Source organism: Octopus bimaculoides, chromosome 12, assembly GCF_046866305.1.
Source record: "Octopus bimaculoides isolate indiv1 chromosome 12, ASM4686630v1, whole genome shotgun sequence".
In the NCBI taxonomy this organism is placed as follows: Eukaryota; Metazoa; Mollusca; class Cephalopoda; order Octopoda; family Octopodidae; genus Octopus; species Octopus bimaculoides.
In genome coordinates, this window is record NC_142939.1 from 68,679,745 (window position 1) to 68,705,569 (window position 25,825).

General features: G+C 33.8%; 1 protein-coding gene across 7 annotated transcripts in view; it reads left to right on the forward strand.

Annotated features, from left to right (window-relative positions):
* The window catches only part of LOC106881655 (uncharacterized), a 261,665-nt gene that overhangs the window by 235,451 nt on the left and 389 nt on the right, over positions 1-25,825 (forward strand). For 6 of the 7 annotated variants that reach the window (XM_089361266.1, XM_089361265.1, XM_089361267.1 and 3 more), the window contains one exon: positions 23,227-25,825. This exon is cut by the window's right edge and continues 389 nt beyond it. In XM_089361266.1, the coding sequence (XP_089217392.1) occupies positions 23,247-24,548 (1,302 nt within the window). In that variant the 5' untranslated portion in view covers positions 23,227-23,246 and the 3' untranslated portion in view covers positions 24,549-25,825. Of the gene's footprint in view, positions 1-16,633; positions 16,765-23,226 lie in introns of those variants that run through there. The other variant, XM_089361269.1, reaches the window with a different exon arrangement.

Below are 25,825 nucleotides of genomic sequence, written 5' to 3' on the forward strand. Positions count from 1 at the left end.
GAATTATACGTGGCGTTCGTACTAACAGTCGTCTTGACGACGACGATGATGATGATGGTGATGATTTCCTCATTAAGAGGATGATGGGGATGTATATGAGGTGAGTATATTAAGAAGATGATATAATGACAGTGGCGGTGAAAGCATGAATGATAATGATGATGGAAACAATAATGGCGATGGAGATAATGATTACAGTATTATTACGGTCTTATTAATGAGATTGATAATCATTTTGTTAATTATACATAATTTGTATGATATGCATTGAGTAAATATTAGCACGGTGTGTGAAGTAATTATTTATGCAACACTAATAATTCGTGTAATTCTAATTTCAAATTGTCAATATTGATCGGATTGTAATTCTATTTCCGAATCTTTGACGAAGCTAAAATATGTGTGGAGATACGAACTGTGTCTGTGAGTAAAATTTGATTCAATATATTGATCTTAATATTGATTTTTGCTCAATCGGTTACGGCAATATGACACGCGTGTCACATTGTGTATCATCTCTATGACAGGGGCTTCCATCAGTGTTAGAGTTGAATATAGAATTAAACTTAAGCTGCCGCTCATTTAAATCCGCGTGGCGCATTGTCTTTGACTTATTGTATATTAAGATTTTGTGAAAAACTATTTGAAATCAATAAGAAATAGATGAAATGCATAAACGAATCTAAACAGTATTATCCCATAGCTATATTTATAAGCCGTAAGGGTGTAGAAATACTGCCTGCATGCTATAACCTTCATCAATTAGAATAACATTGCGAAACCAAGCAACTCTAAATAAGACTCGGGGAAGACCGAACAATATATTACCACGACAATAACTAAAAACACAAAGTCAAATATAACATTGTCTACAGCAAAATAATTTTCAGTTATTATGGTCACTGTATATGCTGATGTCAATCTTGAAACAAACTTTATTGTTGTTGTCTTTCACAACAATATCTGTCTTACTAGATTTGATGGTGCGATCTGTATGTACTGGAAGGTCCCAAAGAATCTACATTTTCTCCCTCAGTTACAGCCTCAGGGTAGAGCTTGTACCATTTGTCAACAGTTTTGATTTTATAATGCCGACATATTATGTAATGTAGATATTGGCCAGCTCTGTCACGTCTCGATTTATACTCTACAGGTGCTAAAACATTACACCTTGAGGTTCGCTGCTCTACTGTTTCAATCTAATTGTTGCAGTTAATATTGTTACTTTTTAATTACATCATTATTATCGTTCGTTTGAGAAACACGTTATGAGATTTTATTTTTCTTGAAATTAGAATCAAACAATTCTCATCGAAGAGTTTATAATCTCGCGTGGGGTTACAATAACAGTATTTAGGTATTCTAGCATTATCATTTATTTGAACGAGCCAGTCTACCTTTCTATTAAATTTATCAATAATGCTGCACAAATGATTGCCTGTCACCCCAGATGTGCTGACTACAAATGAAATGATAGAAGAATTGCCAAACAGCTACAACCTAATTAGTTCTATAGTGTGGTTGGTTTAATTACTTAGGTTTTCAGCTTGCTTATGCTCAAAATTATAGTAATTATGTTTTGGTATGTTGATAATACATCACTTCCATTTTAGTCCTGAAAGTGAAGGCACGCACATTACGTGCTAAATGCTATTGCGTCTCTCTATTAAAGCTCCGTGGTATTACGATAGTGTCAGGTTGCAAGTGATGCGCAGGTTCATTGTATCATCACACGCATTTTAGTAAAAGGACTTGAAGCAGAGTGACCAGTTCTATACAAAGCCCTTTTCCAGGTCCTTTATGTCTACAGTTATATTTTGTTGCATTTAGTGGGGATCACTTTAGTGTTATCACTTGTTTCAAGGGAAATATGCCACGCTTGCCACGCCATTTATTTATAGATGTGGATATTCAATCAATATATCTCGTAGGGTTGGTCTGTTACCGCATAAACAATGTTCTCTCCTGTATATATATATATATATATATATATATATATATATATATGCGTGTATATATATATATATATATGCGTGTATATATATATATATATATGCGTGTATATATATATATGCGTGTATATATATATATATATATATGCGTGTATATATATATATATATATATGCGTGTATATATATATATATATATATGCACTTACACATATTTATTTATATATATATATATACATATATATATATATATATATGAGTACATATATATATGTATGTATATATATATATATATATATATATGTGTGTGTATATATATATATATATATATATATATATATATATATACATATACGGAGAGAGAGGGGGAAGATAGAGAGAGTATGTGAGGGTGCGAGATGAAAGTACTTAATTTTTTTTTTTTCAAATATTGGGATATCGAGACTTTCTCGTTGTTTCCTTTTGTCGACACAGGCCGTCAGTATGTCCATGATTCATCTTGTAGTTTTACGAAGCCTAACAATTTCCTTGTAAAATATACTATTCCCGCGGTACAATCAACAAGTTAATTACTTTTAATGATGGTGTACATTGTTATGTTGCTTTTGCCTTGGTGATTCGGAAGAGGATTTTACATTTCACTTTTCAGCTTCCCATCTCTCAGACACAGATATTGTTCTTTACTTCCAACTTTGTTATATCTCCTGAATCTGCTGTGCAATTAGTTCTCTCTTTCCAACTGCTATTGCCGTAGTTCTCTCTATTTATGTGTTGTGCAACCGAATCAGGAGCGACTTCAGCATTTCTCGCTGCAGATAGAAATATTTTTCCACAACATATTTTCTAAACAAATTTTGTTGTTTTTGTTTACATACATGTGTATACTATCTGTTTGTTTTTTTATAAAAATTTCTTAACTTTGTTTTCACCGTGAGTGTAACTAGATATCAAATATGTCATGGCGGTACAGATATTATTTCTCGACTAAAATTGGGCACTCATATTCGATGTGGTTAATTGTTTCTTTCCGACTTACATATATTCTGCATATATTTAATGTATACCACATTATAACCTGGTTTTGATTGTTTTCGGTGATAGCGTTTAATTCTCTACCACGAATATAAATCCTAAAGTTTTCCATCATGTATATAACAGAAAGTTTTGCAATATTTATCTATTTCCAACTTGTTCAGTTTTTGTCCTTTCAGATATTGGCCAAATTGCTACTTTACTCATAATATCTTCGCATTCTTTTGACCCATTTTTATTTAGTTTTTTAGGTTTTTCACATTTCTTTTATTTGTATCTACCATTTCACCTTATATTTAACATTTGATTGCATCCTCGCTTCCAACTTTATAGTTCTTTATATTATTTATCTTGTTTCGTTTACTATATATTGTATTACACTTGATATTTGTAATAGCTTTGTAAATCTAACAGCCACTAGAAAACAATTTATTACAAGAAATTCAGTGTAGACTACAAACAAATCTCATAACAAACAATGGAAAACTAATACGAATTGTTTCAAAACATAAAAAAAAACAAAAAAAAAGGAAAAATATATATATAGAAATAAGAAACACGAAATAGTATCTAATGTAATAGACTTTTTGTTTTTATTAAAGCACAGAAATAACAAGAAAAATTGCAAGAAAAATGCAAACAAATATTTGGACCTGAAGGAAACAATACAAAAACGAATGCAAACATATATAAAGATTAAAAAAGCGCTTAAACACATTGTCTCTAACTGCTCGTTTGTAAACAATGACAACAAAATTGCTAGAATAATATAGGTGGGCCATTCATACTAAAAAATACATACCAGCTTTATATGTTGTGAGGAACGATATCGTTTAAGCATCTAAAGAAAAAAAGATGTTAAAGTTTGTGCAAGTGAATCCTTTCATAGAATATTTTCGTATGGATGCGTGATCGATGCTCGGGGAAAGATGATGATAATCATCGACCGCCAGCAAAGAGAATATCGTTCGACACTATGTATTGAGAAGCAGCATTGTACATATAGAAGAAAAGGAGATATTATAGAAATATAGATAACCGGAAACAGAAATAATCAAAATACGAGAACAATAACAGAACGAATGCATATGACTATTGACCATTTGGAAATGAATAAATCTGATGTGAACTTATACATAACAAAAATTCTACATGAAGAGAAATACATCGTACTGGGCACAACACATCCTATATTATTTGAAACCCGAAGAAAAGCACTACACTTTTGTAAATAAGGCGCAAACAACTGGCTTGTTTTTTTTAGTATAAAATCAAAGCAAGCTGTTCGATTAAAATAAGTGAAAACAAGAAGAAAACACTTGTTCTTTATAAACTGCAAAAGCAACTACATACACTAAAACGGTTAAAAAGAGGATTTCCGAAACCATGTTGGGATATAATAGGACAACTTTTAAAATTTTTGAAGAGTAGAAGAGCGTTACCGGCAAAGAGTAAAAGAATAAATGTTATCAAAAAGAAACGATGTGCATAAAATTATATAAAATAAAACAATGTGAAAGGAAAAAAAAAGTATAACAATAATTTGGTACGACATACCCACACTCAGAAACTCTACCGAAATGAGTGTGGGGCAGAATAACGCCCTAAACAGCCCTTCTTTAGGAATAAGGAAAGCCTGTCGTCATTAAGTTTGACCTTACGATGTAGGTCAAACTAAGTACAACCTTTACTTAGAAGAATCATTGTTTATCCTTACGCCAGAGTTTAACATTTTAAACAAGAGACATAAATTCTAGTTAAGATGTAAGCATTTTTAAAACAAATTATTCAAGTCATTCCCTTGAAAATTAATCAGTAAGAGCACCGGGATATGATAATTCCAGCAGAATTTAGTGCAATACTTTAGCGTTAATAGCTTTATTTAATTAATTTAATTAGTTTGAATTATAGAAGCTTTCTTTACACTTTCTTTCTATTTACTATATTTATTGGGAGATCATTTAAATTCCGTTTCTCTAATCACCACCACCATGACCACTTATTTCACTTTATCTATTGGTTCAATTAATTTCCTCTACCGCATTTTTAAAACAAGATCTTCCTCTTTCTTATATTTCGTAGCGGGACACGTGAATATTTCACGGAATTAATGGTAGACCTATTGCGTTATTTCTGAAAATTTGTCCATAAAACCTGAAGGCGTGAAAGAAATGTTATTATTTTATTCCTTTAGGCGTTTCGGTTATTTTACTGCAGCCATGCTGGAGCAGCGTCTTAAAAAGTATGAGACTTCCCGGCAGAGAATTGAGTCCCGGTCTCCCGTGTGACAGGCGCGGATAATACACTTTATATACTTTATGCACACTTTTATAGACTTGATACACAGCACTCATTAAAAAAAATATTCACCCTTATTTTTCCATTCCCACTCCCCACAAATACCGCCGTACATATGATACAAACAGTCACCATGCATGCATGGACTGTACCTTTCTGGACACACTCATTCAATTGGGCTGCTAGACTTTCATGCACTACGTTGCATCTCTTCAGCCAAAAGCCATGAATCCCATCCGGTCCGGGAGCTTTCCAGTTAGCCACTTTACCCACTTGTTCTTTCACATCACCCGTTCTTATGGCAATATTCCTTTGTTCTTTTCCTCCTTGTAATTCTGTCTTGACACTTCCTATCCATATTGCATCCCTTTTTATGTACCACATTCTTTCCCCATAATCCCCTCTCTTCTTCTTCCTCCTCCTCCTCTGACGGATCTTCTCGTTGACAACACAAATCTTGCATCCTATGAGGTCTTTTCCTCCCTTGTTGCTAGGCACATACGACCTGTCAATATCGCATTTTGGGTGCAGTTCTTTGTTAATTATCATCACTTTTCTGGTTTTTCTGTCCGTTTCCCCAAGCTCGGTTTATGTCCACTTAACAACACCTACACCATATCGAATTGAAGAAACAGCCCTTGTGTTCATTTTCCTGGTCTTATTTTTTCCATTGAGCCTACTTCCCATAACTAATTGGTTCTTTCTGAGATATTCTCGCCTAAAGTTATCTCTCATTTGACTTGCCTTCATTTTGTCATATTTCGAAATATCCATCAATCTCAACATCCTTGATTTTCTCACCGTTCGATGGTTCTAAATCATCAGATGACATTACTTTGCCTTTTTGTATTATAAACATACCAGATATATTAGTCCCAAATCTCATTCTGTTATCCTTACTGAATATCTTCACTGGTGAAACTAGGCCATTAATTCACGCTCAGTCTCCTCAAAGATATTTAAGTCATCGATATATGACAGATTATTTAAGCTTATTCCACTGTTCAAGGTGTGCCCCGATGTCACTTTCCGTAGTATCTGTGTGAGGGGTGTCATATAAATCACAAACAGCAATGGCGATAAGCACTGCTTGAAATACGTCTCTCTTGATGGTAATACACGCCACAACTTTTCCAGTTCTGCATTGATCTCCTAATTAAGTTTGATATGTTATCGGACACGTGTACCAGCTCTCTAAAATGTAGGAAAAGTGGGCCATATTATACGCTTTTTTTTTATAATCGATCTACCTCTTGAATTTGATCGTACTAAGTATTTCTCTACTCATTATAAACTGATATGAATATATTAAAACTTAGAATTTTATTCATTTTACGATTTCTGTTAAAGAAATAAAATGAAAGTAAATGGTGCCAGGATATGTTTTTTACAATTCCAATTTTTTTTAGTAATGCATCAAAGCAACTATCATTGTTAGTAGCAATGTTAACAGTAATAATATCTACATTTTTTACAACAGCCACCAAAATAATGATTATAATATTGATTAGATGTATGAGAAAAAGTAGGAGGAAAACGACGATGATTATGGCGTGGGTGTGGCGGACGACGGTGCGTTTATCAGCAATGTTATTTTACTTACAGAAATAATTTTCCAAAATGATTAATTTGCAAACAAATGTTAATTAGATTTCTTGTCACTGTGGTTATTTTTTCCTCCTTTTCAGTTAGAAGAGACTGGAAAAAAACTAGATCTAATTAGAAATTAGCGATGTCGATGGGTGTCTAGTCAACGTTTATTCATTTTCATTGCAGAAGAGATAATTGCATACAAGAAAAAAAAAGACACACTCTTGCATTCATTGCTAGAAATCGATACGAAATGATTGTCAACATATGCTTGTCCTAAATATGAATGCAACTGTGGAGAGAATACAATCGATTTTTGGCACGAAATATATTTTGGTGTGAAGGTTATATTCATATCACACGAGCCATTTATTTGTTACTATTATTGTGAGACGCAAATTTGCATGAGTTTTTTTTATATTAAAAGGAAAAAAAAATACTTTCCATTTACTAAGTGATTTTGGAGTAATATATTTACTCAGGTTGACAGAAAATCTATAGACGGAAAATTGCATGTAGTCTCTGACACCAGCATTGTTTTGGTAACGACACCGAGGCGGAAAACATGAAACTCCAACAGGGGAAGCAGCCAAAAGACTAAAGTAGAATACAACTCATCAACAGCATAAATGACCATAATAAACAGTATAAATGTGTTGATCATCTGCAAGATCCACCGTTTCATGGATTAAACACTTCTGGAAGTTTTAACAAACGCATGAATCTTTAAAGTGTATGAAATACTATATAATAAAAAGCAGTACTCCACATGAAAGGTTGAATTATCAATTGCCAATCAAAATTATAAAAACTTCATAAACAGCACAAAAACCACTAAGCATCAAAATATTCTTGAGTCCAAGGAAAATGTGCCCGAAATTTGTGCAGGTTGACATTTGGCTTCGTTGTACTTCAGAATCATGATGTGACAAGGATTATGAGGAAACATATCCTTGATTAATGAAGAAGGTAAAACACGTCCCTAACAAATTGCATTGACTGTATTTAGCCTAATTGCTACCCGTATGTGTTATTGACAATCATAAATATATGAATGTTATATCACAATTAATTAACAACATACAACATTAACTACAGCATAAACCTCAACGGAATAAATATTTCAAACAATAATCACTGGAATTACTGGAAGAAAACTAATGCTTTAAGTTTCACAGCTCTTAGATATAAAACGTACGTATGAGAAAATGAAACCCATAAGAAAAATATAGAAGAAAAAAAACTATATTGGTGTATAGCGAATCAATTCCACGATCTTGCTAATTCGAACATTCGCAAAGGGAGAGATTATAAACTAGATTTAAAATCAGTGCATACTATTTGTTTCTAAAGTAAACTGTAAGCTAATTTCTGTGATACTACCGAAATGAAAAACGAATCTAAAGATAACTGTAATAAGGAATATTGAAAGGGTATTAATAAATATTACAATTGTGCGTGCTTCGTTATTCTTTTCTAACGCAGTTCCACTTTGTGTTGGGGAATTCATATTGGCGTCTTAAAGTGTCTGTTTAGTTAAATATGTAAAACGATAAATTTATGAATTTATGAGTGGGAAACATTAATTATTCTACAGTCTAAATGAAAATATATTGTGGTCATGAGTAAGAAGGCAGCATGTATTTTAATGCCATAATCCATCGTTAAGTTTCAGTTTAACTAACATAGTTTATGGAAGATGTTTTAATGCTTCAGTGTGAAATATTGACAAGTTTTAAGACAAGATTAAATTTGTTGATACGTTTATAATATGGTTGTTCCGGCTATGTGAGAGAGGAAAAATAAATCTCAGAATATGATGGGTAAAAAGGGTGAAACACGAATATAAAGTGAGAAAAAATTATAATAAACCAGGCAGGCCATTTCTACTTGACGAGTTTAAGATGATATTTTTATCTAATCGGTTATATGCATCTTGTCGTATTTCTTATGTCATCTTAAAAAGAGTGTGATGCTGAAGGAATGGGGTGAATGCGATCATAAACCACAGGGAATGATGAGAAATATACTACATAAATACAGGTATCCTGTATAATATATAACCAGAAAGGCAGAAGCTAATTTAAGAAATAAAAATAATAATATCCATTTATTTATTTATTTATATATATATATATATATATATATATATATATATAAAACTGCATGCACTCTAAAACTTCCTTCAGTTTTGCATGCACCACTCTTTATGTTCTGAGTTCAAATTCCACCGAGGTCGACTTTGCCTTTCATCCTTTCTGGGTCAATAAATTAAGTACCAGTTGCGTACTAGAGTCGAGATAATGGACTGGCCCCTCCCTCAAGAATTCGGACCCTGTGCCTAGAGTAGAACGATTATTGTTATTCCTTAAAAACTGCTGACATCTGAAATATTGCTTTTCTTCTAAAATGTGTGCCTTATGTTTGGGTTAGCTACTGAAAATGCTCTACTGATTTTGACGCCATGAAATATGTTGGAGCATTATTAGAACCACTACTACTAGTTGCAAGTGCGAAAAACGATGTATCACTATTTGAAGAAACTACACTCTACGGTATAGATGCTTACAGCACGCAACACAGTAAGTGTTGACCTCGATAAAAATATAGTTCATTTATAGGAGAGAATCATAAATCAGTACCTGTAGATTCTGCTGAAATTCCAGCCGCAATAAATCTTATGTTGTATTTATACATATCACAGACATTTTTGATATTGCCATAGCGACACATCTGTTATCTAATCCTGTAATTCCAAACAGCCAAAATAGCACACACATATATATATATATATATATATATATATATATATATATATATATATAGCGAGAAAGAGAGGGAGAGAGAGAGAGAGAAAGAAAGAGACTTACAGATATATGTTCTAGACCATACGAAATACATAGATTTGCATCATTCTATTAAGCATGAATAAAATCTTAGTGTTTTTTTCTTCAATTGATAACAGGTGTTTATGTGGACTAGCAGGGTATAAAATATATTATTTTGTTCTATCTAAAAGGAAATAATACACAAACACTTTTAAATATATATATTTTATTATTATAAAATCAGCTTTAAGATCACTACAACCGTAAATGTCTTTCCATTAGTACATAATTTTCTTTTTCCTAGTGGTACGTGAACTTCATTTCACAACTTGCTGATATCTATGTAATATTCATTGCAACTTAACAAAGCGTTGATATTAATATGATTATTGACATATTGGGCTATAAGCGAAATACTTAGCTTGTAAGCTAGATAATTTGAAATTGTCGATACACCTTTCGTAAGTTCAATATATCCCATACGCTGTAGATGTAGAGCATGTGAGTTATGCACAGATATCTAAGGAAGTAGTCTTAGCAGAAATGCGAATAAGCAGAACATAAATTTGAGTATGCTTAACTCCATACAAATATCAGCTTGACATTAATTTATATTCTTTGAAAAATATAAATAAAATGTATTTTTTTAAAACAAAATGCCATAAAGCATTTATCGTAATGATTCTCATGCAAAGACGTCTATATATCTAAACTAAAATTTTCGTTTCACAAACGGTCATACTCGACCAAACTAAATCAAAACTCAGTTACACAAAACATTTCTGAGGGAGTTAAATAAACATGACTCACAGAGACAGTGATGGAGAAATGTACAGGGGCATATAATATATCTGTGTGTGTGTGCGTATATATATATATATATATATATATATATATATATATATATATATATATATATATATTCTAAAGCAGGATAGATCTACATACACGTGTGCTGATGGCTATTTCTTTTTCGTCTTTGAACGTTTCCCTTTTCCGATGAAGATCTATGCTCGAAACACGGCTGCGAAGTAATGTTTCTTCCACCATAAACCACTTTTGGAAATGTCCCACTGAAGATTTCCAGTTTTTCGTTGAAGACAGAAGGAAACATTGGGAGAAGCCGTCATCATTTGCAAAAGCGACCATTTATTGATAACAGAACCGAGATACACGCAGCACATTGGCTACATTAGCAATGCTATTCATATACTTACACTACCGAACAGACAAGGCGGGTCAGAAAATAAATCTCCGAGGGTTTCCTGAAGGATAGAATAGCTCTAAAATCTTGAAACACGAGACGAAAGTACAAAGAGTTTATTTGTATTATTTCTGATAATATGCATTGTTTTGGCTTTAAAAAATGCAGAACATCTTTGCTTGTGAGTGTGCATGTGCATCTGTCTGTTTGTGTGTGAATGCGTGTGTATATGTGCGTGTGTGTATTGTGAAAGTGGAAGTTTGATTCCTCCAACCTGAAAGCGAGTCCAGAGGAAATCATCGTAGACTCGTTGTCTAAATTATGCAACGAAGTTTTCACCTTAGTTGCAGACATTTAAACTTCTGCACATGAACTCTACATGTTTATTCAAAAATAATAGTGACAAAAAGTAGAGTCTGCTCATTTCTCTATTTTTCGCTGCTTATGTTTCTCCGCCTCTCTTTTCCAATACGCTTCAACGTGTGTATCTAGCAGAAAGTATTTTATCAAGTTTCCCGATGATTGCGTGTCTTCCAGGTCTTTCGAATTAGAGATTATAAAGAGATTAAAGAATAAGTAAACAAGAACATGTTTTTTTTATTATTTGAGAAATCCGCTACATCTAGCAAATCGTTTTCCTTCTTTTTTAAATCGTTAAATTTGTTCTATTGCAATTCATGGGCGACGTCGTCTATATAAACGCTTATATGTAAACAAGTGTAACAAACCCATTAATAAAAACAGAAATAAATCATATTGTGAATGAGGTGGCGGAAATTAAATCTTCATTGACAAAACGTGTATTGAATTGCACTGTAAGAAAACATCTCCCGGCAATATGTACAATACAATTGAATATATACATCTTTATTGTGATTTATTTTTCACAGTTTTCCTTTTCTTTCCCATCACTCAAGTGGCTTTAGTTTAAGCTTGGGGGATTTTAATAAAAGCTACTTAAATATTCATTGTAACGAACTTGCAGGAATTCAATTTGAGAAAGACTTCTGGAAAATCGTACAAATAAATTTGATTGGATGGCAATAGATTTCTAACACACGAAACATGGGAAGGATAATTATCCGAAGCGTGAAAAGAGCCAAAAGCTGATTTCAAACGCTTCAATTAAAATACTTTACTTTGGTTTCATTTCTATCAATATGTCGGTGATAATGCCGTTTTACTTAAAACTAAGACAATTCTAAATTTAATTATTTTGAATGTTATATTTTATAAGATGGTACTGAAAAAAATTGATCCAAAATACATCTCTCCCTCCACATATATACTGTTTACATATGCAATAATTATGATGACAGAGAATGTGGCGACTGGTGCATCCTCAACATTTATTTCATTCCATTTTACATAACAAATAGCATATTTTCATGGTTTGGACGATTTAAACGTGTTTCCACTTCAGAGTGTAAGCACTTGCTCATGCATAATTCCCTGTGCCGCTTCATTAAGGGTCCTTCAACCGGAATTAGTTAGTTCGCTTGTTTGTTGGTTAGTGTTCATGGATAATTTCAGGTGATGTTATGAATCTCAAATCCGATCTGTTTGTAAGCTTGTGTGGTTGAACTCGGTTACACACCCGTTGCTGGTCGAAGACAGTAGTCTGTCTAATTAGGTTGGAATTCATGTTACTGTTTTGGCAGTCTTCTTTGTGTACTGTAGTAAATAGGAACTTTATAACCTTCCTTTCAAGTATAGATCTTGTAACGTATTTTATTTTAGGGCTGTTATGTTCTTTGTACTGTTATTTAGTTTACTTTGATCCGAGTCTATTGAACGTCCATGAATGAAGCTGCACAGAAAATTATGCCCGGTTCAATGTGCAATTGCCCATACTCTGTGCAGTGGAAAGGCGTGTAGATCATCCTGACCAGTAAAATATGCTGCTTGAAATGTAAAATGAAAGGAAATTTTGAGGACGTACCATTCTCCATATTATCTATCGTCATAATTGTTGCTAATATACACTCCAGATAATCATCTGTAATCATCCAGTCAAGTGAACACATAATTACACACCAGAGGAGTTTACAGCGTGAGAGACAAACAATAGTAGGCATAAGCGTTAACTATTAATACTTATCGAGGCGGTTACATATACATACATACGTTATATAAATATTTGGATTCTTCTCAAGACGGCAAGTTGGCAGAAACGTTAGCAGGCCGGGCAAAATGCTTAGCGGTGTTTCGTTTGTCTTTGTGTTCTGAGTTCAAATTCCGGCGAGGTCGACTTTGCCTTTTATCCTTTCGAGGTCGATAAATTAAGTACCAGTTGCATACTGGTGTCAATCTAATCGACTGTCCCCCCCCGCTTCGGATTATTTACACTCTATTGCCTATTTAACTTCACCCCAACATCATCAACTTCCTCAGAATACAATCTCCGTATTTTGCGTGTTTATATGAAAATTGCCTATTGTACATGTGTGTTCGGTTGTGTCCTCGATTGCAGACCCTATGGCCATGGATGGATATAATACTCTCGTTATATTTTCTCGTTGGCCACAAAGAACAGGTCTGCATGCACTCTGCTCGTGTTATAATATATACGCCATTTAGGTTTCGCAAGTTGCAGTCATATAATTGATAGAAATGTTTGATAGACTCTGTGAGGATTTGTAAGAAGCTGAGTCTTCAAAGTGTTTAGTAACAGTCTTTCATCTGAAATTGTTCACATCATGTATTTCGATTTATATACTGGAGCGCATATATAGTCACGGAGAAATACATAGTGTAAGTGGGGAGACACCGGATTTATTGCTTTCTGATGCTTCATGCAAAAGGCAGAATGGGGAAATATCTGAGCAATAACTTGGCGTAGAGTCAGGAGATCCGTACGTTAATGACGATTTGATTATGTTCTGTATTTACCTCTTCCGTTAGTGTCGGTTCGCTATTTTGGAGCTTATCTGATTTGAACTTCAGATGGATGTGAGGTGAGATACGTGACATAGATGTTCATGAATATTCTCAACTGCAGTAGTTAATAAACTCATCATAGACAGCACAAAGTTACGATAAGTAATAATTGAACCGAGAATGATTTTAGGATTTGTCATTTATTTAGTAGAAAATGTACATTCATTTAGATTTGAAAAATAAAATTCAGAAATGCTTTACTTTTTCTCTCTATCTCTCTATTTGTGTCTTTGTCTGGTACCCTTCTCCCACTAGCAACTGATCCGTGAAGACCTAAGGTTGTGTCATTCTTTTTCACGTTGCCATTGACCATATTGGACACAATTTTCTGACCTCCTCATTCTACCCCTACCGTGTATAGTCCTTTTGGACAGTTTTCAGTTCTTCGCGTTACACATTTTGTCTTGTCTTGCTGCCTCAAGGCTTCACGTTGTATATGTATTATCCCATATTAGTTGTTGTTTTCGTGTGTCCCTAAGCCTTTATTCTGTTTATTAGTTTGTCCTCCGTGCCTCCACTAACGGTTTTGTCTGGAGCCCGTTTCATTTTGTTATGTTTAGGCCCGATTCCTGGCAAGTCCCTTGTCTGTGCCTCCAGAATGGAAGCGATATTATCGATAATGGTCGATAACTAATGAAGAATTGGTGACCTAAGTTTTCTTTCCGCCTGTGTATTTAGTATATGTTCGTTTATTTTACTACAGGTTTTTTTTCTCTACATCGCGAATGTTGTGGCGGAGTTTCTAATGTAGAAATTCGGATCACATTCAACAGTGAAATCAACAAATGTTTTCCGGTGAAAAAATCAGCGACTAGGAATTTTAAATTGTTATTTTCGTTAACTTTTTGCATTTACCTTAGAAAACATTTTGTGTGGTGTCGGTGAATTTCTATCCGATTTTATGTATCTGTGTGAATATATGTTCTGGTTAAATGTAGAATATAGGATATTGTGTTGTTGCAAAAGAACATTAATTTGTTTATTACTAGGACCTAAGCAATATTCTAGGAGATGGAATCTAAGGTTAAATAAATTTACGTGACGGTTTAAGTATATTTTGTTGAGATGTAATGATGAATGATTACATATATACAAACATATACACACAATGCGCGTATGTTTGTGTATACATACTTTTAGAATTAGGAAACCCTTTTGTCAAGTCACAAAAGCATTTGGCGAAAGGTGTGATTACTCGGCAGTTTGGTGTTGCCTCGTACTAAATGTTTTTGTTTCTGTTGTTAGTTTTGGCTTTGTGTTTTGTTGGGCTTTTAATTGTTCTCTCATGCATTGGATATTAAGTGAGTGTTGTAGAGGTGGTAGGTTTCATTAAAGCTTTGTAATGTGTGTTATAAAGATCGTTACATCACGCAACTCATTGTACCTATTGATCCCATGTTTCATATTTGTGGTACGCAATCTTTGATAGTTAGATGGCGTTTATATTTCCCTCCCTATATAGAGCCAAATTTACCTATTTAGCGACCTCACCCTTCTGTCTTGGACAAATTTCGAGTCTGTTCTGCAAACAGTAAACATACAGAAATATACACACCGTCGAACAAACAAACAAACAAACAAACAGGGAAACATACACGCAAACAAACACGCGCACGCAGACACGCACTCATGCAGACACACACACACACACATACACTCACATTTACAAATATATACACACACAAAGACGCGCATTGATTATTTTGATTCTTAACTTTTTTCTAGATATTGCTGTGGTAGTCAAACCTGAAACAGTCGCTCTCTGCCACGGTTGCACTTCATTTTGACGACTCAGTAGTTAGCTTTCTGTTTTCGTTTTGAAATGGCCGTTGAATTTGTCAGTTGTCTTGGATAACAGACGTCATATTATTATTTCACAGTTTCTCTTAGAAACTTCAAACTTATTGAAATTTAAATTAACTCTGAAGTTTCCTACACAAAATTAACCTCTCATAGCAGAAGACACGCAAGTTTCTGAAACATCACATTCGATTCATTCCAAATAACCCCAGGGTCATTTTATATTTGTTTGCCAAGTGATTAACGTTTTAAAATAATTAATTTTAAAATACATATCCTACATCATTGCTATTATTTCACTGTTTTTTTTTTCAGTCATATAAATTGCATTATAGTTATTAACAAATCACTATTAAGATTATTGAAGAAAAAATGTCAATTAAAGTTGCATCAGATTGGAAATTTATTGTAAAAATATCATATATTGACCGATGAGGGCGTTCATTTACATATCAAAATAATAATTGCGCTATTATTTTAATTAATTTAACTCTTGTTTCCAAGGTGCCCTTTTCTGTCTCAAGCCTGCCAGACTGCATATCACAGTCGTTTATTACGTAAACGAATCCCAAAAGACGTAAACAGAAAAATAAATCCGAAAAATATCTTCGAAGAGACATAAAAAACGTAGAAAAGATCAACTAGTCATGCTCTGAAATTGACATCAGCCGACACTGTCCCGGGCAGAAAATTTGTCGTCGTCATACATGTAGAGACAGAAAAATAGATGCGCGCGCACCACACACACACACACACACACATATATATATATATATTTATACGTCCATACACACAAATATAGAGAGGATGGAATTATATGAATGCACAGGAAAATATATTAAATGAAATTTATGAATAAAATAATTATTTATATATTTATAGATTATAGCATATCTAGCCTTCATCAGGTGTCTTGGGGAAATTTCGAACCTGGGTTCTCATTCCTAAAGTATTTCTCTATGTTGTTATTATTATTACTATTCAGGTCACTGCGTGGAATCGAACTCGGAATATTGGGGTTACTAGCCCGCGCTCTTAACCACTACTCCATATGCCCATCTTCCGAAACGTTGTGTTAACAACAAACACGACGAGGACAAATATCCGTCAACTATAGATAATGTAAGTAACGTACATAATTCCTCATCGCTTAAATATAGAACGCTATTACATAACGCCCATGTATACATATAGGCAGGCGCGCGTGCGCTTACACACACTCACGTACATATACCAATCCATCAGTCGATGTAGAGTGATTCCCTCTAATATATCTGCTTATAATAAGAATATAATTTGGCGGGGAAGGAGAAATTATTAGTTCCATTGCAGTGCTTGAGAATGATTTGTCATTACATATAATGTGGTGCACAAAGTGTTGGAATTCTAATACTAAATAAATTTCTCAGAATATATCGATTTATGTCACACATCGAATATTGTTCTAAATTGATATTTCTTACAAAAATGATTTCAGTTGGAATTTAGTTTTTAATCGGCTGAAATTGATTTTATTTCAATAACGACACTTTAGATAAAATCGATTACATTTGGGTGCAGTCAGTGCTTCACACAAAACTGTGTGTATCAGAATATGAAAAGTTACTGATGGTTTTGTTGATTACCTTACACTATGTATAAATTTCTTTGATAATATTCCCACTATTGCTGAATTAACAGCTGGTTTTATCGGAAACTTTTAACGGTTGGTAGTTTCATTATTTGTAGTCCAGGAAAAATCGGCTGTAGACGGACTTTTCCCCCGTGAATCACTTAAAAATTGTATCTCATTAAAATAATTATAGGAAATCACGAATTGTCGATTCATAGGTCGGTAAGAATTGTTGAAATATTTATTGGACGTCGGCTGCATTTGATCGATCGGTCGCACAAGTCATACGTTTTTAAAGTAATATGTGTAAGTTGTTTAGATCTTTGGAAGTTGTCTGTCATGCAGACTTATGGATTGTTATATTCACTGGGAATAATATGTTTCTGTCTGTCGTTACTCGATATTATACATTGTGCGTAATCTGTCAAACAAAATATAAATAGAAACTGAGGATTAAATTTTATAGTACCTGAATCCATTTACAAATTAATCATCATCACAAAAAATTCCTGTCAGCAAAATTCACAAAACAAATATTTGTTAAAGTAACTAAACAGGTTCCCCGATGTCCCCAAGTTTATCAACGAGCAGAATATAAAGCGTCATTAGACACACACACACACACCCATATATATATATATATATATATGGGTGTGTGTGTGTGTGTGTGTGTGTGTGTATGTGTGTGTGTGTGTGTGTCTGTTTACAATTAACACGGAAAAATAAATAGATACCTGGGTAGCAAACAATCACACAAGTAAAAAGGGCGTAACTCCTTTGTTTTAAAAATAGAAACTTCGGGTTTACGCGAAATATTTTTTATATATATAAATAAATAAATGGGGTTAAACGCAGGTGTCATTCATATTCTTTTACTTCCGACACCTGTTTCAAGGATATTATTGGTATCTTTCCATTCCCCCCCAAAATTATATATATGCACATATATATATATATACATACATATATACACACATATATATATACATCTGCTGCTTTTAGAAAATCGTTGCCTTCAGTTCCTCTGTGCCGTTACTAGGGGTTCTGTTGGTCTCTCGCTCAACTGTGTCCCATATTTAGCAACCAAAGGGGGTTGCAGTCTGGGGAGGTGGGTGGCCAGATTTTAGGGGTGATGTGGACGCAGAAATTGTCTGACAGCCATGATTCGGTTCATCTGCTTGTGTGGCATGATGCAGAAACCAGTTGCCAGACATAGGGCCTTCCAGTAGTCACCATCTTGATCCAGGACAGCACTATCTCATCTAGGGACTTGATGTAGGCCACCATGTTGAGTCTGAGCTACCGTGCGTTCATAATAACCATTAGACTCATTCTACTCTTTCCGAATCCTCTATACTTTCCTCAGATTAACACACAAACACTCTGAAATCTTCATATTGGAGCTTTCAGCGTGAATGCCAAGCGGTACAGCATGTCACTTCCACATTTTTGGCAGAGGCAATATGCGTTAAGGTGCTGTTTCTTTCACAGACGGTGCCCAACTAACCCTACTATACAGCGCAGGCAACAAAGTTTGAAACGAACAATGCGTTTGCGCGAAATTTAGAATATTAAATGGTAGTAATTTTCCCATCGAACACTGTATTTGTGTGTGTGTGTGTATATATATATATATATATATATATATATATATATATATATGCTGATTATGTATATTTCATATGTTACTACAGTTACAGTATATACACATATAATGGGCCCATACTCAATGCGTAGAATTAAATTAAATTATGACAGGAGAAAATCAAACACTAGCTAAATTAGGATATGAGGGAAAAATTGACCCCGACAATTGTAGAAATATAAAGCAACAAAAAGAACAATAGAATTACTACACACTGAAAATAAATGCACCGATGAAAGTAAGAGAGAAATATTAAAAGTTTGAACCGATATCGAATATAAAAGAAAATGCAATAAGAGTGGAAAATACAAAAAAAAAAATGGAATATCGAATATTCCACATGCATTTACATGCGAAATCTGTTGTCTACAGAGGAGTATTATTCCCCTACTTCCCCTTTGATAATAAAAAAAACATCCTCTTCAGCGTTAGATAATTTCCATTTCTTCCGTTGACGTATTTCAAAATATTTTCCAATTCTTTTCGTTTATTTTCACCTTTTATACATCGACGTTTTTCAGTCTGCCGCTGATTGTCATTTTGCTTCATATATTTTCATTTTATTTACTCGTCTACAAATTTATTAAATACCATATACAATTCTTCTGATCTGGCGTCACGCATTTATTAGAAACGCCTATCTATCCATATGTTTACGTAACTAACGGAGTGAATAGCTATCAAAACGTATGTGTTTGTGTGAGTGTGTATATCTTTTATGTATGTATATATGTGTGTGTGCGCGAGTGTGTATATGTCATTGTTTGCTTGCACATGTATGTTCTTGATGATATTTTCTGCAAGCAATGTTTTAAGTTTAAATTTAATCATTTTAACTAAAACTGAAAATTCAGTCTTTTATTGTGAATAATATTGCTCATACTCTTTCTTTTTGAACCGAAGAGGTATGTTTCATTTTGGTGCTAATTCAGGGGTGTGTTTCATTTTGGTGCCAAACAATATCAGCAGCAACATTGTAAACGTCAGCAGCGCCTTCGCCATAACGGCAGTAGCGACGCCAACGCCACCACCACCTCCACCATCGCCAGCACCAGCAACACCGATCCTAAAATACTCGCCAGGATCCTAAAATACTCGTTCGAACAAGGGAGCATCCTTAACGCCAGGACGAAGATTTTCGGACCATGATTGCATTTTAGAAGATTCCTGCTAGCTTTTCGGAATTCGCAAGGGGACGGCACAGCAAGACGCCGATAGCCAAGGTCGAAAGGAGACAATCGTTTACCTTCGTGATTTGGGGATTTTTTGGTTACCTTCCCAGCGACGCTTTTCTGCTCTGTATTTTAAAGAGGACTTAGGCCAGCACGTTTGGGGTATGAGGATACGCCGTAAAGGCAAACCCCTTATAGAGTGGAAACCCAGGATAACCCCATAAACCTGCCTCTGCCATTATAATATTGACCGCTCTACATCTTAGAGTGTGCATCGTCTCCGGATTTATGGTTTTCTACACACACAGACACACACAAATATATAGATTTATAGAAAGCAAAAGACGGAGACAGATGTGTAAACAGCAAGCAGGTGCATCAGTTTGACGCTCGGGAAGGTGAGAAAGTTTTTTTGTCGTTTCCAACCTATGCTCTTCAATGGAAATGAACACGAAGAAATAAACAGAGAATAAATATATATATGGAAAAAAATTCAAGGTGGAAAATGCTTAAATAATTTTATAAACATATCAGTACCGGTTTCAGTCATTGAGACTTTTTCAACTGTAAATAAATATGCATATATATATATATATATATATATATATATATATATATATATATGAGATTTCGAATTGAAAGAGGATGGCCTTTAAATATGGAGGCACTTCATCCAATTGTACACCGGTTTAGCGCCATATCGATTAATTTTCTGGAATTTGTTAATTGGTGCTCATTGATGGTTGAAATTGACAACTATTATGTAAATAAATTGATTTTCTGTGTTCGCTCACTCCATGTAATTTGTATTGTATATATATATATATATATATATATATATATTATTTCTATGTTTATTCATAAGATGTAATTTACATTATACTGAGAATGCCATCTGTGTATGAATTCTTTGTTGTCGAAATATACTTATCAATATTTAAGGACGGCATGTTTTGAGGTTTTGTAAAAGATATAAAGTAAAACAATGTAAAAGAAAACCGTGCAGCGAATACATGTATTGAGATTCATTTACAAAGCTGTCACATTAGGATGAAGGCAAGCTGCTAACGTTTGGCCAGTGTTTATATTAGAGACTTGGTTATAAGCCGCCCTATAATTGATTATATTATACGAGTAAACATACACACCTGTTTGTGTGTCGTTTGAATGTAAGGACGTGCTTACGTATAAATACACGTATACATACATGCGACATACATCTAGAAGGTCGTATAGAAGCAGACGGTATGTATATATATATGTGTGTGTGTGTTTGTGAGTCTGTGTGTTTGTATGTGTATGCGCCCGCGTATGTGTGCAGATGTATAATTTTCTAAGTGTTTATAACTTACAAGAGTACAAATTTCGGTGAGGGTTCAACCTCATTTAACTTCTGCAAAATTTTATATTCTCAAGTATTTATTCATTCAATATTACTATGCCGCAAATGCGTACATATAAATATATCTTGTTTGTTGAGTTTCTATAGGATACGTGTTCTATATATGCTCATAACAAACCGTATGCTTATATATATATATATATATATATATATATACACACTATTTTGTCGTACATTTTCATAACAAGAATATGCCCCAGAGCCATAATTTCTCTGCGTTTACTTAAGAACGTTAACACTTAAACGACGGACATCTTCAATTCATGCTGGAATAATTTTACTTGCATACGGCCATCATCAATTGATGCCTAAATGGTTTCTTTCTCAAATGCGCAAGATCATATAGAATAAATCAAGTTAAGAAGAAAGATATATATAGAGCGATGAAACTTACTATTCTATCCCCAAATATGCTTGAATGTAATGATGGGCTAGATAATACAGAAGAAAGTATTGCTTACTGGTAGAATGCACCGATCTCTTTCTATCTGTACAGGTATTTGACAACAAAAATACTGGAATATCAAATACATTTATGCTCACACTGAATGCAGAGGAAAGCGAATTATTTAAGCATTTTTTTGATAGTGAAGGTAGTGAAATTATAAATGGCATTGTTTGAGAGGATAACAATTATTAGAGTTTTTGAATTTCTTTAAAGTGAAAGTAAGTTTAAAGATTATCTTTTAAGAAAATAGATATTTATGATTTGCCTGTTTGACATACAGTTTCATGTAACATTTTCCCATAATTTGATGGATAAATCGAATTGTGTGAGGGGAAATTGTAACAATTCTTTTAAGAGCTTACAAAACCCTGGCTGGTTTGAAGTATATCATCCGTTCTCTTCTGTTCGTTTCTTAAACGAAATGAAAACATAATGAATCTTCCTACGATCACCAGTATATATAATGTAATAAAAACCAAAAATCATGTGCTTTCGATTATATGTATGTACATCTATATATGTGTGTCTGTGTGTGCCTGAGCGTGTACAATCATAGTACGAGTTCACTCGTTCATACAATCAATCATATGCATTCGCGAGGTTTGCAGCTTGCTCGAAGGCGTTTATACATCCATATTTACTAACGGTTATTTTTCATACTTCTCTCCCTGGATTGCGTGTTCGTTTCTCTTTCTGCCATCTGAGATTTTATTTTTGATATTCTATATGAATGAAGATATTTTCTTCGTATTGCTGCTTTTCTTTCTATAAAACAGGAAGTACATTGTGGAACAATTATTTTAACGAGTTGCATTTATTTATCATCCGACGAGATACATCTGCACCGCCGGACGATCCTGAACAAGTTTTTTTAGTGTCCTAACCATGAAGAACCGATGCTAGATGCGTCGAAACATTCGTCATGATTAATAATAAATTCTCGTATATGCCATCTTCCGTTCGGCATATACATAATTATCACTGCGAATGTGACCGTGCTTCACCAGTAAGCTACCACGTGTAAACCATTCGTTTTATTATCTATATTTATATATATATATATATATATATATATATATATGTGTGTGTGTGTTTATATATGAGTATATATATGTGTGTGTGTGTTTATATATGAGTATATATATATATGTGTGTGTATATATAGATGCATATATATGTATGTGCGTCTGTGTTTATATATTTGTGTGTGTGTACAGCACAGTGTAACCGAACTTAATTTTTTTTGCTGTTACATTTCACGTCATTGTCATTTTTCTTATTTTCATTTTACTTTTCTCTTTGCAGTTTTGCATCCTATTCACAGCATGGCGGACACGATGAATAATACAACTGTACCCGAAAAAGAAGCAGAGTACAGTGTGGAATATATGCTTGGATTTTTTGTTATTGTTGGTGTGTTGGGTAATGGTCTCGCAATTTGTGTATTTGCCAGAAAAAAAGAGAAATTGCCACATACCATATTTATTATTACATTAGCATTCACGGATTTTCTTACATGTTCCATAGTTGTTCCCCTGGCGATATACATGATCCATATGCGGTTTGAAACAAACTCCGAAATCTTGTGCAAAGTGTATTTTTTCCTAATTACATCTAATGTACCTTTCTCTGCATTTATCATGGTTGCTATTGCAGTCGAGCGATATTTGTCAGTATGCCATCCTTTTTTGCATTTAATGAAACCTAAAAGTACAATATTCACTATATTAACAATGTTGTTATTTGCATCTTCCCTGGGTGTAATGACCTCTTTGATGCATAGGCCAAGGCCTGTTCCCTGTTCAAATTCATCGGAAATCGAGGTATTTCAGAGTTTTAATATTTCCAAAGACGGTGCATTGAATATAACTGACTTTATGAGATTCGACGAACAAGTATTTAACGATAATTTCACCAATAATTATTTGAATTCATTAGACAATGAAGAACATTCAGAACAGTCTTGTACGAGATATTTCTGCAAAATTTCCTTCCACCTTTTCTCTAAAGACTTTGTAAATATATATCAAAAAGTATATGCGTCACTTTTTCTGTTGTCTTTTCTCAGTACTTTAGTACTCTACGGCATGATATATCATTGTGTGTTTTGGCGCAGAGCAAAACGTTGGAAATCTCATCTAAAACAGCAGCAGATCCTCAGCAGCAACGGCGGCATGTCACAAACAGTGAACACCGTAGTGGACAATGAAGTAACTGAATTAACCGTCTTCAAAAACTCGCCTACGAATGCTGCAGCTGATACGGATACAACAGAAAAGACTGCTGCCAACGCTTCGAACCATGAAACAGAAATTATTTTAAAGAAAGGTGCCAAAGCAAACACTTTAAAGCGGCAAATTACAATGAAAGACAAGAATCGTTTCGCTAATTTTAAACTTGCTGTTATGCTGTTTGTGGTGAACTTAGTTTTCATTTTTGCTTTCTTGCCATCCTGGTTAATGGCAATCCATATAATCAAATTTACACCAATTATCTTCTACGCATATTTTTGTTATAATGTAGCTAATCCTGTAATATATGCATTCTTAAACCCCTCGTTCAGGAAAGATCTTTATGCATTGATGTGTTTAGTAGTAAAGAAACGCTCTGCCAGGCAATATATATGACCAAAAACTGAAATGATGTCCGCTACTACAATCTATTAGCTACAGACTGCATGTTCTAAACAAACAAATATACACATCACCTAAAATAAAAGTCTGATGCTTGTGAACGTCAATTTATGTATGCATATGTGTGGCAATGACTATGTGTATGTCTGATGTATATAGAATTAATAAGAACAATATGGGTTTATCCCGATCTGAACTGGAATTTTGACCGACGTCATATATAAACCACAAAAAATATTTATTATTCATTGCGTCATTGGTATAATTGATTTCACATGGTACAGTTCTTTGCAATTCCCCAGGTTACAAATATAACAAACTGAAATATCTGTATATTGTTGACGCCACTGGAATTTGCAGCAATAAACTCTTACACAGCTGTGAATAAATAATCTGAGGACAGGAAAACCACCAAAATTATTTATTTCCTGTTCATATTTACGCAAATAAACACACTCACCCAAAAGCACACACACACACACACGACAAATACACACAAACATACATATACATGCGCACACATAAACACACAAGCAAACACGCATACACAAACACACATCGACAAATACAAACATATGCACACACGCGCGCACACACACACATATGTTCATAATTTTAAGTGAAACAGCTTTTGTAAACTGTTTCTTTTAGAAGTAATAAAAATGCATCACGTTATTTACAATTGAAAAATACGTATGATGTACGTAGCGAAATTAATTATATGTATGTAATTAATTGTATGGGAAAATCACACAAACACACATTCATGTACACGGAAGAAATGATACTCGTTATCGTAAGCAAAGAAATCGTTTATTTCTGAAGATCCAGTAGTGTATTAAAATAGATTAACACACACACACACACACACAAATGCACTACACGTTATAATTGTACGCAGAGACGTGTGTGTAGCCATTCAATAGTTGTAACTGAGAAAGAGCAACGGGTTAAGTAATTATATTTAAAATACAATTTAAAGTTGAGTATATTTTTAATAGGATAATACATCTTAAATTTGCTACGAAAATGTGTGTCATCAGTTCATATAACAGCATTTAAATTAAGTACAATATTTTGTTCAATTTATCAAAATTCTACAACATCTGCAGGCGAGCATAACTCCTATTTCTTAATTTCGTATGTAGAGGTCTGTTCTGCCAACGACAGTTCAGCATTTCTTTCATATTTTGCTACTTTAACTGTTTTCCCTAACAATCACTCACGTATGCGAAATTACGCTGGCGGAAGATATCCTGTACAGCTTCATT